General features: G+C 29.1%; 1 protein-coding gene across 2 annotated transcripts; it reads right to left on the bottom strand.

The window, feature by feature from the left end:
* Positions 1–1,023: 1,023 nt before the first annotated feature.
* Positions 1,024–4,667, bottom strand: LOC111037203. Of its 2 annotated transcripts, XM_022319603.1 has the most exons (3): positions 4,415–4,667; positions 3,405–3,461; positions 1,024–2,414 (listed from the first exon to the last, which is right to left on the bottom strand). In XM_022319603.1, exon 3 carries the CDS (start codon positions 2,186–2,188, stop codon positions 1,121–1,123), a length of 1,068 nt encoding a protein of 355 aa, XP_022175295.1. In that variant the 5' UTR covers positions 2,189–2,414; positions 3,405–3,461; positions 4,415–4,667; the 3' UTR covers positions 1,024–1,120. The 2 variants fall into 2 exon arrangements, with proteins under 2 accessions (XP_022175295.1, XP_022175294.1); XM_022319602.1 differs by lacking the exon at positions 3,405–3,461.
* Positions 4,668–19,050: the final 14,383 nt, after the last annotated feature.

Here is a 19,050-nt window from a genome sequence, read left to right as displayed (position 1 = left end):
TAATATAATGTCTATGGTTATACCAAACATTGGATATCACATATAAAATATAAATTTATTGATAACAGTAGCTGTTTTGATCCCTAATTTTTTTTAAGTACAATATATTAGTACATAATACATTAGATATTTTTTATAACTTTATTTAATTATTACAAATTTTAATTAATTAATTTACAATCAATATAACAAAATTCAGTATGATAATAGTACATTATAATAGTAGCATTGCAATATCTAAAAATAACTTTACATTATTTAAGTTTATACATCATTTGTAGTCATGGGTATATGTTATGAATATTATGATTGAGCATAGAATATAGATAGTACTATTATATACACTATCAATATTAAATGGTACCTAACAAAAACGACTATAATTTGATGCATACACTTAAAATTGGTATAAAATATTTATTTAATTGTATAAAATAGATTAAACTTAATTTAAAAACTGAGTAGTATATATAAAAAAATGCAGCAGACATAATAATTATAGCAAATCAATAAGCCATTAAATAAAAATTAAAATTAAATAAGAAATGACCAAGATACTTCAATATTAATGAAATACTATACTAAATTATTTCAAGAATGATATTGTTAATGTTCTTAAAAAAAAAGATATATGATTTTCAATGTTAAATTAATTTAATAATTTACAAAAGACATGTTTTTCAAGTTAATAACGATATTGAACAGTGGGGAGGAAACACTTATTTTAAATATCACATGACAATTTATTATAGAGGATAAATTATTTGCCTCATATAATACTAAACTTGATCCAATCTTATCTTATTATAAACATCAAATATTTTCAGTCGTCACACATTTTAATATCTTGTTTGTTATGTTGTCTATAGCTCTTCTTTCATAAAATAGAATAATTATCTTATTGAGTATAGATGTATTTTAAAAAATGATGTTATACATTTAATATTACATTTATTTTAGCAATCTTAAATATATTTATAAAAAAAATTTAAGTTTAAATATTCAAAGAGAATTTTAAATGTGCCCTATGGCTTTAAAGTAATTATAAAAACAGGTGTAATGTAGAATTATACCCATAATTGTATTAACCACAGTGTACAATAACAGGAAAACTAGTTACTTAATGTCTAAAATACATCTCAAATTCTAGATCTATTAGCAATTTTTTTGTTTTTTTTTTTAAGAGTTTATCACTAAGAACAAGTGTGCGTGTCTTTTTATCCCACGGACAGCCGTGTTGACGAGCGTATTTTAAACAGTCCAAATTTTTATTTTTGACAGATGCTGCACATGTTGATTCATTCCATGGGCATCCTTTTTCATGTGCATATTTTAAGCAGCTTAGGTTTCCTTTGGCCGCAGCAATATATGTTATGTGCTCATTCCACGGACATCCATTACTATGAGCATACTTCAAACAACCCAAATGTCCTCTCTCTGCAGCTTTGTAACTTGTACTTATATCCCATAAACAACCATTTTCATGAGCATATTTTAAACACTTAAGTTGTCCACCTGCTGCAGCTTTAGCACAGGTATTACTGTTCCATATGCAACCATTTTTGTGTGCATATTGCAAACAGTTTAAATGTCCGTTATACGCTGACCATGTACACGTGTCTTCGTCCCACAAACATCCATTTTCGAAACAATATTTTAAACATTCAAAATTTCCATTAGACGCTGACAGCATACATGCTCTTTCATCCCATGGACATCCATGAATGTGAGCATATTTTAAACATTCTAAATGTCCACCTTTTGCAGCACAGTCTGTTGTACTCAAGCTCCACGGACAATTGTTTTCGTGTGCGTATCTTAAACAATTTAAATGTCCATTATTAGCAGCATTAGAACATGTGTGTTTGTTCCAAGGGCAGCCACTTTCATGTGAATATATTAAACAATCTAGTTCTCCATTTCTGGCCGCTGCAGAACATGTCCTACTGTCCCAAGAAAATTGCATTAGCCGAGCAAATTTCAAACAGTCCAAATGTCCATATTTCGAGGCAGTGGCACATAATACAGTATTCGATTTGTTTTTTATTCTAATCCCCTTGGTATATTGAATAAGTTCATCACAACAACTTTTAATATTGATTTTGATAACATTCTTAGGGACAGTATTATACCAGTGTCTTTCACTTTCATCACATGAAAGATATGCTAATTTAACTAGTGTGTACATGATATGTTTTGTATAACAGTTTTATTTATAATTGTTAGGTTTAAACATCTTTTAATCATTACAGAATTCTGATTGTAAATAGATCTTGGTGTAAGTTATTAACAAATTAAACCATTAAACCGAATTATTAATCACAAAGATTTACTTCACAATTGTCAATCCCTAAGAACTGCACATTTTACCATGTTGTCTGATATATTAAGTACCACAGCAATAGATGTATAATCTGAAAAAAAATTTAAAATAAATTATTATAATTAAATGAATTGTATTGTTATCAATCCTTAAAATGAATAAATGTGATCAAGAACAATATTAAAACTCATTATATGCTCTAATAAAAATAACTAGTACAATTAAAAGGAAATTAATTAAATAATTTTTTCCACATTTGAACTTAAAAATATCTATTGAAAAAGGCTGTAACTATATAATTTTTATATTTTTGAGTTACACTATTAAATAAATTTAAGAAATTTTAAATTCTCAGCTATGAGAATTGAACATTTTATTAGTTTTAAGTTTCAAAATAATTTGCAAATATTTGTGATTTTAACAAATTTTTTCAAAATTTGATCTTTAATGAAATGCTTATAAAAATAATTGTGCTTATGGAACTTTAATATTGTTGAACTGCTATTATAATAGCAACTTATGAGGAACATTGGTTAATTTGTGGGTAAATATCTAATGTCCCTAAAAAAAAATTTTTTTCTTTCTGGTATACTTTTTTTTATCGTTTAAGGTAGAAAGATTTATGAAGAATCTTTTATTCAATTTGCAAATATCAGCTATGAAAACACATTTTTTATGAATTTATGAAAAATAATTTGAACATTTTCACAAAGTGAATGCACCTGCACTAACGAACATTTTACTTTGTTGCTGTTTGTGGTTAATATTAATATGTGCATCTTTACATTGAATTAACTTTGTATGCTGAATAAATTTCTAATACATAATAACATTAAACTTAATTATTTATATTTTAGGTACGGACAACCTATGCTTGCTTATCTTTATAAATTTATTATATTAATATTATGTTCAGTATTTTTTACCAATAGATATTTTGTCATTCTAACATTATGAACTGACAGTACTATCAGTACGTGTTCTGTCGTTAATCCGAAATATATATAATTTTTTTAAGATTTTTAAGTGATGAAAAAAAAGTATATTGCCAAACATAATTTATGATAAAATAATTTTATACCTTTTTGTTTATAATTTTTTTTTTACCGATATTTTGCTGACTGATTTTGAATGTAATCTGCAATAATAAAATAACCTAATTTTATGATTTTTAATGTGACTGTTTTTAAATTAATTATCGGTCTGGTAGGTCACATACAAAACGAACACCCATATTTTTTTTTTTCAAAAATATAAGTTAGGTGTTAACTGAACAGGTTTGTGTGGGGGCCAATGAGATCTTACATCTAACTTCATTATTATTTTTAGGTATGGTAGAAATTAAAGGCCGTTTCTAGTAGGCAAATATATTGCAAAATAAAATACTTAGTAAAATGAAGTACAATTTTAATAAACGATTTGATAGTATGGTTTAAAAAGTAAATCTAGAAATATGATAGATTTCTAGGATAACATAAACATACAGTCTGCAGTTTGTTGAAGTATCCATTTTGATAGATGTAAATGTCTTTAAAACTTAAAGATGGTGTGATTCTAATGGAGGTTTATTTAGTATGAATGGCCCGACAAAAGAAAAAAAAAGTTTGGTAGGTGGTGTACTGCGAAACATTGACGTTGTTCAATTTATATTGAGCATTAAAATTATGGTTAAAAGTTAATTTAAACTGTTTTTAATTTAATAGAAAACTGCTGTTTTAAAGAAGAGTTTTTTATTGATAGTACCTTGAACTCTGAGTATACATTTATTATATGAATGTATCTATTTTAATTTAATGTAATGACGTGTACAGAATCTACAGATTGTAATTTCTCCCATGTATTATAAACCTAAATTATAGTTTAGTTTATATTACATTGTAAAAATTATCAGAGCATGTAGCAGCAGACATACAATATATATATTTTAAATTTACGATTTAAACTAGTATTTGTCGGGACAAATTGAACTATTACAAAAAGTAAGGAAAATAGTAATAACAAGGTGAGAATAGGTTAATATACTACATCATATTATAGACTAAATCACTCAGGCATTTAGGTAATCAATAATTCAAAAATATTGGTACTTACCTTTCATAAATATTGGGAGACAATTACGATGGTACCAAGTAGTATTTGAGAGACTCGTCGAGATAACAAAGTACGTTCACAAAATTCTGCTTCATCGTTGATGCATATAAAATGACTTAACATGTAGTAACTAGCAATGAATTTAAACAAGTGGTGACGATTGTGAATTATAAATAATATTGTTGGTTTTCGACGGATGTTTACAGCTATGAGGCTATGAGTTATGTATGAAGAATGATAATAAGTGATAACCTAACAAAGATCGATAATATGTATTGGATACTAAAGATATCTTTATGATAACTGGAATGCAACCAAGCACACAAGATTATAGGTGTCTCTCCGACCATGCAATTATAGCCGTGAGAAGTTTTCGATTTGTATTGGTTTTTTTAATTAGTGTTAATAAACAAATATTTTGTTAATTACAATACATTAAAAATTTAAAACAACGTTCCTCATAAGCTGTTGTTGGTGGAAATTAAAAAAACAAATTGAGCGTAAATCCACAATATATTTTTATGAACGTCTGAAGTTAAAACTTTGACGAGATTCGTTTGCAAATTATTTAAAGTTAGAAATTCATAAAAATTGTATTTAATTCTATGATTTTAAAATGTAATACAATATTCTCCATAAGTTTTCTTAGATATTTTAACAAAAGGAAAAAGTCTACTGTAAAGTTAAATTCATTTTTGATAATCGTCAAATTTTTTTTACATTGGGTATTCACCCGATTTCTCACAGAACGATTTTCTTATTTTTATGTAATTTGAAAACGAATAATTAGAGGTAGGTACATGGAATTTTCAAAAAATGTTTAGTTTTATAATTTTCCATGCATGATAACATTTTCAAAATATTTTGACTTTTTTATGCTATTTTAAGACATTTAAAAATTTTTCTTTAAGTAATGTCGATTAAATTTTCTTGACTCCTACTATACAACAGAGTAACTTCTACTGTTTTTTTATTATAATTATATTTAATTTAATTAATGATGGTACTGTCTGATTGATGTTACCGATTAGGCAAATGTAATTATTTTTAATGCCGTTAACCACCGTGTTCCTACGAATTTCAACAATTTGTCGTGTAATTCCCGGTCAAAATATGTATATTATTTATAAAAATTAATTTACGCATTTGATAATATTTTTACAATCGATTTGTATTTTTTTCAAAATTGTCAGGTCTCTTCTACTTCCTCTCCACTGAACCTTTCCAAATGCCTAATTGTATTATAATACTCATGTAAGTATACCTAATCTTAATTTTAAATATAAATGCGTAGATAGTTCCCATAGCATTACGTATATTTATATTTTTTAATTTTATAAATATTTTATTGGTTAAATTGTGGACAATGTTGAATTTTTTTCATAGTCCACAGATCATAATATACTTGTAGGTATATAAGATTTATGATTTTTTTAAACTTAACAGTAACACCAGAGCCTGGTTATATACTCATATTGTAAATTGTAATAACTAATAAGATAGTATAAGTTATAACTACAGCGGCACAGTTCAGCTCATCGAAACATTGGAAACTTAAGACGACGCGCGACGCGTTAAATAATAATGCACGACACGATAGAGAGTAGGCAAAGGTTGAGAGGTTCGTTAATGTACATTTCCTATATTATAAAGTCAATCAATAATCGCAAAAATATTTTTTAAATAGGAATTATAACTATACCTAATGTGTATCAATATGAAATTTAAAAAATACTCTGGTGTATGATCCAAGTAATATAGGCACAGAGGTGGGCAGTGGGCTAGCTCATTTATTTAAAAAACGTTTTAGTTCATTTTTACATTAATTTAATAACTTTACTAGTTTAACTTTTGTATTAACTTAGCTTATCTGAGTGACTTAGTTAACTTTAAATACAAATACAATACCTTTAAGTGAGAACCATGCTTATACACATGCGTACAAATAAGATAATATTTATTCTAATGGTTAAGTGGTTAATGCTGCAAGTTATGTTAAATTCTAGATGATTCCCTACTCTGGTAAGTTCTGAAGTATGTTATCAGACACAACTACACAAGTATTAAAATTATGCTATAATCTCCCTCCAATAAAGCTGGGCAAGATTGTAATTATTTTCTACTAGTTAAAGTTAAGGTGTGCGGTGTGCACACGGATGCAGCGGGTGCAGCTTATTTCGCTGCATCAAAAATTTATTTTGGATTAAGTGGGCTGGTGGATATTTATTTAAAAGGTAGGTGTACATATAACGAATAACTTAAAAATATTGAGTTTATGGTTAAATATTTAAATTATAAATGTTAAATTTAAATGCTATTTAAATGGAAAATGATAATACCATTTCATCAGGTGCTGTTCCAGGGGGGGGGGACTAGGCCCCTCCAAGGCCCAAAACCCGTATTTCTAAAAAATTGTTTATTGCTAACAAAAAATTACTAACAAAAAACATATGATAGTATCGACTATTATAGACCCACGTAAAAGTATGTAATTATTGGAGGTACGTCGGTGTATGAGTTGTAACATGCATCTACTATCTGTGTGGACTACGAGAATACTAAATAACTTGGGGAAATACTAAGAATATTGTTTTGATAAGAATTGTATTGTTATTATTCTAAAAATAAATAATAAAAGTCGTAAAAATTGTTATTTAATATTTGTTGTTACAAGTTTTGTGAAAATTACAACTATTAGGCCCCCCCAACCAAGTCTCTGGAACCGCCCCTGTAATGCAATACGAGGAGTCTAAAAATAAATGGGCTTGAAATTGACCGAGAAATCCGACAGTACACACTACATTACAGATACAGACACAACCGCAATAGTTCAATAACCATTCAACAAGCTCAGCAATACGAAAACGAAATATATATCCATAATTAGTCATAACTCATAATCACATGACCGAATTGTCTATTATATATGTTTCTTAGTTTGTATAATATGAAAAATGAACGAGTGTTTAGTAACAACATTTTGATTTAACTGTGACACTGACCACTGTCACTGCATGAAGTATTCAAATCCGAACCTAGTGTTCTACAACTATTTGTATATCATCGTCATATCTCGATGTACTCGTGTTAAGTAAATGACCTGGTAGCCGTATAGGTCATAATAATAAACCGATAGCCCGCCTATTTGAAAGTGCTTATAAACGAATATTAATCAATTTGTGAAGTGACTGGATCTCAAAACGCAAAGTGCTGATATTAGTTGCCAATTTCACTGTGAGCTGTGGTTGCAAGGGCCAAATTAAGTATACCATCAGAAATCAATCGAATCTTTGGATGCTAATCATTTTTGAAAATTAGATTCACTTAAATGATCATGAACTTGAGATACTTTCACTTTATGTTGTAGATACCTATTGTTAGTTATAGATATAGAGAAACTATAGATAGTTTAACTATAGCTAGTCAAGTAAACAATTTGTTAAATGCAATTTTTGTATTTGAGTTTTAACGTCAACTAATCATATTATATCTCGACTTGTGATTCTTCAAACACACAAAACGGACTCATAAATGATTCACCTAATGTTATTTATTTGTGTAAACTAGCTGAATCAGAATTCAGAATAATGGAAGCAACAGATAATTTAAACATAATGAGATATAAGTGGTCAATGTTTACGAAATATGAATGAATCTGTTTTTAAATGTTTACATGATCATAGTTTGGTGAGGATGCTAAAGCAAATCATGTAATATATTTAGTCAGAACTATTGCCAAGAATTTAAAATTAAGATTTCATCGTAAAGAGAATATCATCAATGATTTAAGAAATAATAAACGTGTTGCAATGTATAACCTAAACATATTTTATTTTCTTATCAATAAAATTAACTTTACTATTAAATTAGGAAGTAGGTAGTCACTACAATTAACAAAATAAATTGTTTCATAATTATTATATAACATTAAATATATCATCATTATTAGATGTTTAACTAAATACAATAATAATATCTGTATCAAAAAACGTTGGGTTTTTATTTTACTGACATTGATTTTAAATAAAATCAAAAATATTTTATTGCTGAGTTTGGATTTGTATATATTTGCATTGTTTGCATTATTTACTAGTTGACCAGTGATTGTATGTGGTGATGAACTGCTAAGTACAAAATGTTTCACGGAGGTTTGATAAAAAATACTAATTATTATAGAGGTATCAGGTAGGTATTATAGAGCTTATTTGAGCGTATTTCAAAATTGTACTGTTTCGTGATTTTTAGTGCGTGTAAGGCCTAGAAATGATATTAACTGTTATAAATTATAAATATATAAGGTTTATATGTATATGTTACGGTAAAAGTACGAACTACGAATACCGGTAAAACCTATTACTTACTGGTAAATCCTAGGTTTCCCCAACTGCTAGAGGTACATCAGGGGCGCCGTTTTTTGGGGGGGGGCAGGGTGTGCACTTGCACACCCTGTAATTTTGTTGTCTACTATTGGCCTGGCCTAGGCATCATTTATACTATGGCCTTCAATTTGCCAATCTTTAATTGTGTATGCACTGCTTTTCCCGGCTAATCATAAATAATATTATAATATTATTGTGTCCTTTAATTAGATAGTTGATAATTTGATATCAGTATCTCTTTATCCACTGGCGTGTAAATCCTAGGTTTATAGATAATATTATAATACTATTATATTCATAGACGAAACATTAGGTATGATAATGCTTGCAAGTGGATGGAGCTTGTTACAAGAATCTGGCGCTGAAATCGATTAGTTGTTATCGTATTTCATTCTATCAAATGATCGTTAATAATTGTTCTATAATTAAACTGTGACTCTGGATAAGGCAGATATGACCTTATCTTATGGTTTATGTTTATATCTTTATTATTTTCGATTTTTGATTAAATTAAAAATATATTTACTAATTATTTCATAAGTTATATACTTCTATAGTTATATATTAGAATATTACTAATTCTACACACTACAGTTCTATAAATTATATCTACACACTACACTGTAGTGAAAATGGATACCAATAATAAAAGGAAAAGTGGTGCAGCTAGGACGAAAGATATAAAAAAAAAAAATTATTTAAAATCTCCACTTCTTGTAAAAAAATTGACGACATGTTTTCTAAAAATGAAATTAAAGCTAAGACAAATATTGCAGTAAATCAATTAAATCAATTTCTATCCGCCAAATCTTTGCTTCAAAGCAATACAAATATTCAACTAAACTTTGATTCTATTGTATCCTCTTTATCACAACTTCCTACAGCCTTTTCTGAAACTTTAAAAATTATTTCTATACTAAAGATTCTTCCAATTACTACTGCTTCAAATGAACGATTCTTTTCGTCCCTTGAAAATGTTAAAACTTTCTTACGTACTACAATGGGAGGTAACAAACGGAGTGATCTTATGGTTTTAAATGTAGAGAAAGAAGAAGCTAAGTGCGTAGATTTATATAAAGCTGTAGATGCATTTTCAGATATGAAGCAACGGAGATACCCGCTTAAATAATAACCTATGCTGCTATGCTTTTATAATTATACATTTATACCTATGCCATTATTTTATATTTATATATTGTATATTTGTATTAATGTTAACTATAAACATATTAAGGTCAATATAATAATAAACTATTATATTTCAAGTTGTTTATTATTTGCATTACGCTTTTCTTTAGGCTTTAGTCACAAACTTAGCTTTGAATAATTAGTTTGTATTTTCTTTTTTTTTTGGATATTTTTATTTCAAATATAGGTAACTATTAATCGTTGTATACGTTCAAAAATTTAAAAATAATTAAAGCTGAATGATAAGGTATGTACCTACAATTCGAATATTTTATACTTAGTTTATTAATTTGTTTGTTATGTATGAATGCTAAGTATGTTTTTGATACTAAAAATTCTATGTTGAAAAATGAAAAACACAAGAAACGTTTTTTTAAGGATTGGCCTGGCGGTGGGAAAAATTGGCCTCTTTAATTGTTTGCACACCCCTAAAAAAAACTGAAATGGCGCCCCTGAGGTACATGTCTGAAATTCGGATATTTACGGATTGATTTTGGTGAAACCTAGGATACACAAAATAGTTTGGTCAAACCTTGAAAAATTTATGTAGTTCGAACTTTTGCAAACGCGAGTTGGTAAATCTTAGAATAATCAATCAGAGTTAGTTTAAGTCCGAAATTGTCTTCGTCCCCCTATAGAATAATTTATTTTTATTACAACAATACAATTATTTGTTTTGTGTACAGACACGTAGCGTCGTAGCCAGAACGTTTCTACTAGGAGGGCCAATAATGTTTGGCCCTTTTATTATTTTCCATAATTTTTCTTTAGGAAATTCTTGTAGGGGAATACAATACAAAGAATCTTATTAATTTAAATAATTTACCTTTAGTTGGTAATTGGTTTAAAAAATTTTTTCACAAGTTATACCTATTACTTACCTATATAAAAATTATAAAAATTGAAAGTACCTGATAACAAAAAAAAAATTTAGAATTACATACATCTTCACTTTTGGGATACATTTTTTATACTATGAAAAATAAATCTACAAACATATTTAAAATTATAAGCTGCTTCAGTTGTTCAACTTCTATTAACAAAAAAATAATTCATATTTGAATACTTATCAAAAATAATAGGGATAAATGATCATTGATTTTTAAATTAATATAATTTTTAAAGAAACTCACATTTATTAAAAACAAAAAACACATACTAGTAGAAAATATTAATACTATACTTTTATAAATAGAACAGTTCAATATAAAATAATTTTTCTGGTTTTGAATAATTTTCTGAAAAAAATTGTACAAACATTTCTAGATCTGTTTTTAGAAATTTTTTTTTTTATGCTTATTGAAGCCAAATTATTTAAACGATCATTTGTCATGCGATTCCTCATATAGGTTTTCAGTCGTCTCAGACATGAAAAAGTTCTTTCGCACCCTGCACTGGAAACTGGAATAGTTATTAATGTTATTATAATAATAGCTAGCTTATAAGTTTGATTGAATGTCATCTTATACCTTTCAAGAAGTTCAATTAGATTCATCAGGTTGTTTACTTTAACTTTCAAACTTAAACTAACACCGATCGTTTGTTCTAAAATTCACCAAATCTCGTTTGTAAAAGTCCGAACTACAAAAATCATTCAGGGTTTGACCAAACTACCCCCTCCCCCCGAAAATGAATAGTTGTTTCATTTATTTATATCAATCATCGACAACTACAATAACTGGTTCGTGACAATTTGTGTACGGGCCTGCGGTAAATGCAGCATTTATACACGGCAATTGGTGAAACCTAGGATTTACCGGTAAACCCTGGGTTTTACCGGTATTCGTACTTTTACTGTAACATACATAGTTTAATAATTACATTTTAACTAATAACTACATATTAAATAATCTATTATACTTGTATAAGATAAGTGAGAATAGACAGTACTTAAGCCTGATCATTTAGGTATTAATTGTTTATCTAGATAACGAGATGTACGATGCCAGCTATATTATTATATTTATACCAGTGGCGAAGCGTCATAGGAGACAAAGAGACAACGTCTCCCCATTTAGAAATTAGAACATTTTACAAACAAATAATTATTTTTTTTTATTTAATATTAGATAATGTGAATTTTATTTTATATTATAAAATATATGATGTATATGTTTCAGTATTTGTTAAAATCGGTTTTTCGGTGTAGTGTTGACGTGTTGTATAGTTATGGATTTCTTAAAATAGATTAGAAGCGCGCGATATGGCCGTGCGTACGAGCTGGCGATACGGGTCATTCCAAATATGGTATTATATTATCCGATAGACGTTGCGACGCGACGTCTCACAAATATAGGCTCGCGGGTACAGGGGGAATGTTAATCAGAGCGGGGTTTACTATGTACGCTATGAGACACGTCTCGCCGTTCATAATTACCTCAATCCTCAATATTTATTATCGACATCGCCGCCGTCGCGATTGTAGCGCCGCGCCATCGGATATAATATAGTAATATTCTTTTTTTATTCGTATCTATATAGTGAGAAATAATAATAATAGTATAATGCGTATTTAATTTTAATAGCAGTGTATTTATAATAATTCATATTTTGTATTTAAATTGATGAATCTTTTAAACATATTTGAAACTATTTAGTTGTTGTTTTCCGTTTAAATTTTTTTTGTCGCTTAAATAATTTCTTTCTGAAAAATATTATTTTAAATTTGTCTACCCTAATCCCGAACCCAAGCTTCGCCACTGATTTATACTAATATCCTATATTACTATTCATAATAGACAATACTTCAATATTATAAATTGCAATAATTAGTAAAAATATTATATAATTTAAGTAATGTACGTCAAGTGAATGCAATAGACAATAGTGCTGGCTATATTCTATGCGACTATGATAATAGTCAGTCGTCAGTCGATGGTATTATCAAAACGTGACGTTACACAGTGCCAACACGATGTCGGCGTCAATATATTTTCCGTACTCGACATCTATTAGTTTATACTGTCGAAGGTCCAGACTCTTGCCAGCGTCCCCGGGTCTCGCCTGTTTTGTACATTTTTCAACTCGTTTTTTTTGTCTTATGCCAACACTTGAACCTGGTGGACTACGTTCCGCCCGTTCACGTTGTGTTGTAGCGCAGTGGTCGACCTCGTGGTCATCCGACCGCCTTGTTTTTATTATATATTCAGTTGCGTTGAAATCATGATTTTGGTCAATATACCAATATATCTCGTAAGCCTAGTAGTCGAGATATGACGAGTTTTGTCACCGGCGGCGGCGATCTGTTACTGTTCATGTTGACGTTGGCCCATCGTTGGTGTTTTCGCCGTTGCCGTGAAAGTCCTGTCAAAATAAACATTTAACTTCGGAATAATTCCCATAGAGCTTAAAATTGATGCACACCTAAGTACCTCATCACAAATCCCCAATCGCCCCACCGATCCTACTGCTGCTAAATTTTTTTATTAAAGGTCAAAGGTTACAAAATAGGTTTTTTTACCGGAAACCTGAAAGTGCAAATCGATCTTTTTTATCGATAACTCAAGAGCGCAAAACTAAATTATATTACCTGATACAATATTTTACTAACCTAACGCGTGACGCTCGACGCTCGTACTTGTCTTACCCGTTCTACGACAGATTGCAACATCGTGTCTCGGCGGTTATGATGACCGTTGATAATCATCTAAGATAACTATAATATATAATAGTATATACAGTATAAACTTACAATAAAAACAATAAAAGGGATTTTTTAATAACTATATGACTTATTAAGCTGTTTTATTTTTAATTGAAATTCGAGTGAAGTGTCTTAAATCGTATAGGTACCAAATATCCACTGGTATCAGCTGGTGTCTGTGCTATGACACGCTTCGTGTCGCGTGTGTGTATGTGTCCTTTTTCTCTAAAATAAAAATTATAAGTCTTCAGATATTAATTAAAATAAAAACTGTCATTTACAATAACTTGCACAAATAAAGGTGTATTGTGTATTGCGTACATTTTAAGTACAGATATCAGCGAGTAATGGGAAGCGGAGATATATCTTGGCCATGCACGATAAGACAATGTACTTCTACTCTTCAAACTAATTCTAAAATAACCAACATTTTGGTGGAAAATGAAAATATATCTCACAATCATAATACTGTGGAAAATTGGGGTATTCGGCGGCAAATTGTTCGTAATAATTGCAAACGAAAGGCGACTGAATGTATTTCGGAGCGACTAAATAAAATTATTCGTCATGAATTGATAGCGGTTGAAACTACATAATTATTACATAATCATATGTTTAGTATAAGAAAGTCCATGTATAGGGACGTCGGAAAATAATGCCTGTTGCACCTATACTTCATTATTCGAACTCATCAAACAATTAAAAATCAATAGTTGAATTACACATTGTAATGAAACATTTTGCTAGATGAAGAGTCGAAAATCGTAATATTTAAGAAAAACAATAATGTAGAATATTTAGCCAATAATTGTTATACTATTTTAGGCGATGGTACATTTTCCGCTTGTCACGCTCATTTTGATCAACTTTATACAATCCATGTTCTACATTAATCAATTTAAGTACAAGTAAGTAGTGTATTGTCAGTTACCATCCAAAACAACTGATGTATATGAAAAAATATGACATTTAATAAAAACATTTTGTAAGAAAGAATTAAAACCTTAAAATATACTTTTGGATTTTGAATTATCTGCTCATATTGGTGTTTTGCGTTTATTTTAAAATGCACAAATTAAATGTTGCCCACATTGATCAAAGTATTTATTTGGATTGGCTTTTATACCTTCTACTGAAATTTATGATGCATTTTATGAATTATTTTCTGTTGCGTCGGACAATCAGAAGATATCATCATTTACGGATATTATTATTGTGAATTTTATTGAAAATGACAGCAAATATCTTCCGCATCTCTAGGCTAATCCACCTTCGAACGAGCCAAGGACTATCAATGGTCCAGAATCATATCACCATTGAAAGATCAATTTTATAACCCGTACCCATCTAATTATAATTTTATTGAAGCGATAAAGAACTCCAAGAAGAAATTCATTTAAAATTACAGTCAAATAGTCGTAAATGTACGAATCGCAAATCTAAAGTCATCTCCAATGCACAAACTTGGATCTTGTATAAAGAAAAACAATTTCCAGATTGAAATACTTGAAGACTTTGGACTTGGGCTTTGAATTTCAAATTTAATTTTAAGGTGTCATTATTATATTATTCATGATATTATTTTGTTCAACTAATTTAAAATAATGCTCAAAATTATAATTTTTATTTTTTACTGACTTGTATTTCTAACTTTTTGATTTATACTGATTTTTTGAACTAATTAATATCACTGTAAATGTTTAATTAAATATAAATAATAGTAACGATTTTGTGTTACAAGTACGTTGTTGCTTTGCATAACTACTCGTTGGCGTAAAGACGCTGTCGCATTTTTAGCGAGGACTTTGGATTACAAGCCGTATTGGCGTATTGCCGTCATGCCAAGGTGCTGATCAGGTCATATTATATTATTATTATTATGATTTGATATTCAGATTTATGTATACAGACTCACATGTTTTGTTCTCATTTCTTCTTCTAATTATTATTATTATTATTATTATTAATATTATCATTATTAATTGTATCGCTTATTTAATTGCTCGCTGGCGCTTGTTAGTATAATTATTATTGTATTTATCGCGTAAGACATACATATTGCGCATTGCGCCCCATCAGATTGGTTATACTATTTGTATTAGGTGTTATTAATACATTGTGGGTGATTCGATTTTCCGCCCATAACATTAATCGAGTCAGGGGCGTGGCCAACTGAAAATATTCCAGAGGCAAGTAACATATGCCCGAAGACCCACCCATCCCCTACTGTAAATCCAAATAGAGGTGGGCAGGGGATGGCTTAAAAAAATCATGTTTAAATTTGGATCAACTTAAATTACAATACTATAGTGCTCGAATATTAGTATCACACTCATATAACCATAGTAAAGTATTATGTATTTATATAATAAGAAATTGGCGGGGGCCGAGTAGTGTATTTATTAGCGACGCCCCCCCCCCCAAAAAAAATTAAAAATTTCAGAGGCAATTGCCTCTGAAATTACCTTTCGCCATGCCACTGACGCGAGTCGTTGCCGCTAACCGCGAAATTAAAAGCAGGAGCTGATCGGCCTACAAGTACAATATATGTTTGTATTTATATGGATTTATTGTGTTATCATTTTTTATATTTTTCTTCTATATTGGCCGGGAATTATCTAATTTGTCCGTAATATATGATATCATACACATTCACACGCAAAGAATACATGTAGAAATACTATATATATTTAGTATTTACCTGGCGATCATTGAATTGACTAAAAATAATTATCTCATCGACTATTAAATTGGCTCCCAAGTCCCATTTAACAATTTGCCAAATTTCACACTGGGCTTTAATGAGTCAAGGAGAAATGTTGAGGGTATTATATTCAATGTTCATATATTATGATTTATTAAATGGTCTTAATAATTCTACGATACCATTATCTATGATTGGTTTTAATATGATCAATCACCGTAGAAAAATTAACTATTATTTCACCATTTTATAAAAATAATTATACTCCTACTTCCTCGGAGCTCTGTCATTAGCTAACTTTATAGCGGATCATGTAGATTTCTTTTTTATGACACTTAATGTTTACACATAGAATGTTTATAAAACGCCGACCTCTGAATGAAACACTTTTGTTCCATACATAATTTTCATTTAGTGATACCATTATTTAATAACATGACGTTAGTATGTTAAACACACATACCTACCAACTATTAAACATTGTTCTGAAAACGACAAAATTTGAAGTGAACATTATTTTTAATTATTGAGTGATTGGTATATAAATTACTTAATAATTGAAGATCTTGTTGCAGCAACTAAACACGCCCTTTTTTAAAATGATTACGCAGACAAAAAAAAAACGGTAGATTTTAGTTTTAGGGTGTATGCATTATATAATATATGCACTTATAAAATATAATGCTTAACCTTTGATATAATTTAAAGAAGCAATAACAACTTGTTTGGGTTAGTTGCTGTGTTGTAGTGCCGTAATTAAATATTGTTTAGACATATCTTGTTGTGGCACCTTCATTAAATATTGTACAATCAGACATGTCAATTTTGTATTACAACTCCATTTTTCATTCCTATTTGAAAAAGTGATTTTGGCCAAAATCGTTGTTATTGACCCAACATCTTCAATTGTTGTGTTAACGGTTAAGTGTCGTGATATTTTTGACATTAACGTAAACAGTTTACTAACACTTATTGACCGTAAAATAGAAAGTTGTAGTCGGGCTTAGTTATTAACAAGGTTAAAATAAAATGCAGTTTCCACAGTTGCCACATAAATAAAAATATATAATATATAAATATAAATTTAATATAAATTTAACAAACTATAACTATGTACAGCTAAATGGTTTGGTTATAATTTGAAGCTTTCCACCATACTTTACAAATAATTTATTAAAGGGGACATTTTTAACCACCATTTGAGGTAGGAGGACTGAGTTCCGCTTTATCCCCTGTTTTTAGGCGGTTAAAAATGATATCATAAGTTGTAAATTGTAAATTTTTTCCAGTTTTATATTTTAACTGTGATAATAGTCAACCATTTTCCACTATGTCCACAGAGTCAGACGGGCCCGGAAGTAAATAATAAAATAACATGCAACAACAAAATATCTTTGAAAATAGATAACATTTTAAAATTTTTATCAAAGGAGGCACATTTTCTGTCAAAACAGGGTTTAGCATTTCTTGGACAAATTTTAGCATTTAATATTAATGACTAATGAGTCTGATATTTCTAAAAACAAGTTCAACTTTTTAGACATTGTAGAAATGTTTGTCGATGATAAAATAAAATTATGATTACAGGCACGTTACGATCACTATATTAGTTCTGAGTATCAAAATGATTTTATAAGTAGTATAGCTCAATTTACAAGGCCTCATTTACTGTGTTTAATATAATCAAACGTAATAAATAAGTTTTACGTTAATACAATTATGGTTGATGAAAGCAAACACTTATCAAAAAAAGAACAAATAAGTTTTTTTAATACGGTTTGTAGAAAAAAAACTAAATATTTGAGAGAGATAAATTTGTTGCTACCGCCTACCACAGATTAATTCAAATGCTGAAAGTTTGGCAAGTGAAATACTTAAAATACTATCAATAAATAAATTGGATATCATGAACTTTATTGGACAATGCTACAATGGTTCTTCTGTTAGGAGTTGGCAGTGTTCCGGTGTTCAAGAAAGAATACGCTCGAAAGTTCCTTATGCCATTTATGTCCACTTGACATGATACCGATACGCAACGGCGGCCAGTACGTATTACAGGCACTATATCGATCGGTCTGTTTCGGACAATGTGGTCCTGCCCGGGCAATGTAAACCACGATTTTTTTTTTAACAAACTAATATTATTTTTTATTATTATTACCTATTTGATATTTTTTTTAAACAATCGTTATTAATTTTATTTATGTATCTTAATACAATAAACTATGAATTTTTTGGAACACTGTGTATACACTTATTTTTGTTACTTATCGTACTACCTATATAAAAATCAAGTGTAGAAAAGCAGACAGACTATGTAATTCCAAGTGCCACGTTTTTAAATATTATTCAAATAAATAGGTAATAATAAAATTATAATTTATTATACAAATAAAATGACGATACTTGTTAATTTTTTTTTGTTATTTAATCAAAATATTCGTAATATTATGGTAAATCAATAAATTTAATAATGATTGTTTTTAAAAAAAATCAATTCTATAAATAGGTAATTATTATAATTTATAATAATAGAAAAAAATAATATTAGTTGGTTGGAAAAAAAATTTGTGGTTTACATTCACCGGTATTCAACATTGCCCCCAACCACCAACTCGGGTTAAGAGTCTTACGACAACGTGATACTGTCGACTCTACCGCCGCGCCGCAAAGGCACAAGGTGAGTACTGGAAGATAAGTTGCGCTGGACAAGTACCGGCAG

The sequence above is a fragment of the Myzus persicae genome, unplaced genomic scaffold, assembly GCF_001856785.1.
Source record: "Myzus persicae strain clone G006 unplaced genomic scaffold, MPER_G0061.0, whole genome shotgun sequence".
Classification (NCBI taxonomy): Eukaryota; Metazoa; Arthropoda; class Insecta; order Hemiptera; family Aphididae; genus Myzus; species Myzus persicae.
The sequence above is the reverse complement of the archived record's forward strand: the minus strand, read 5'-3'. Positions and strand labels throughout refer to the sequence as shown.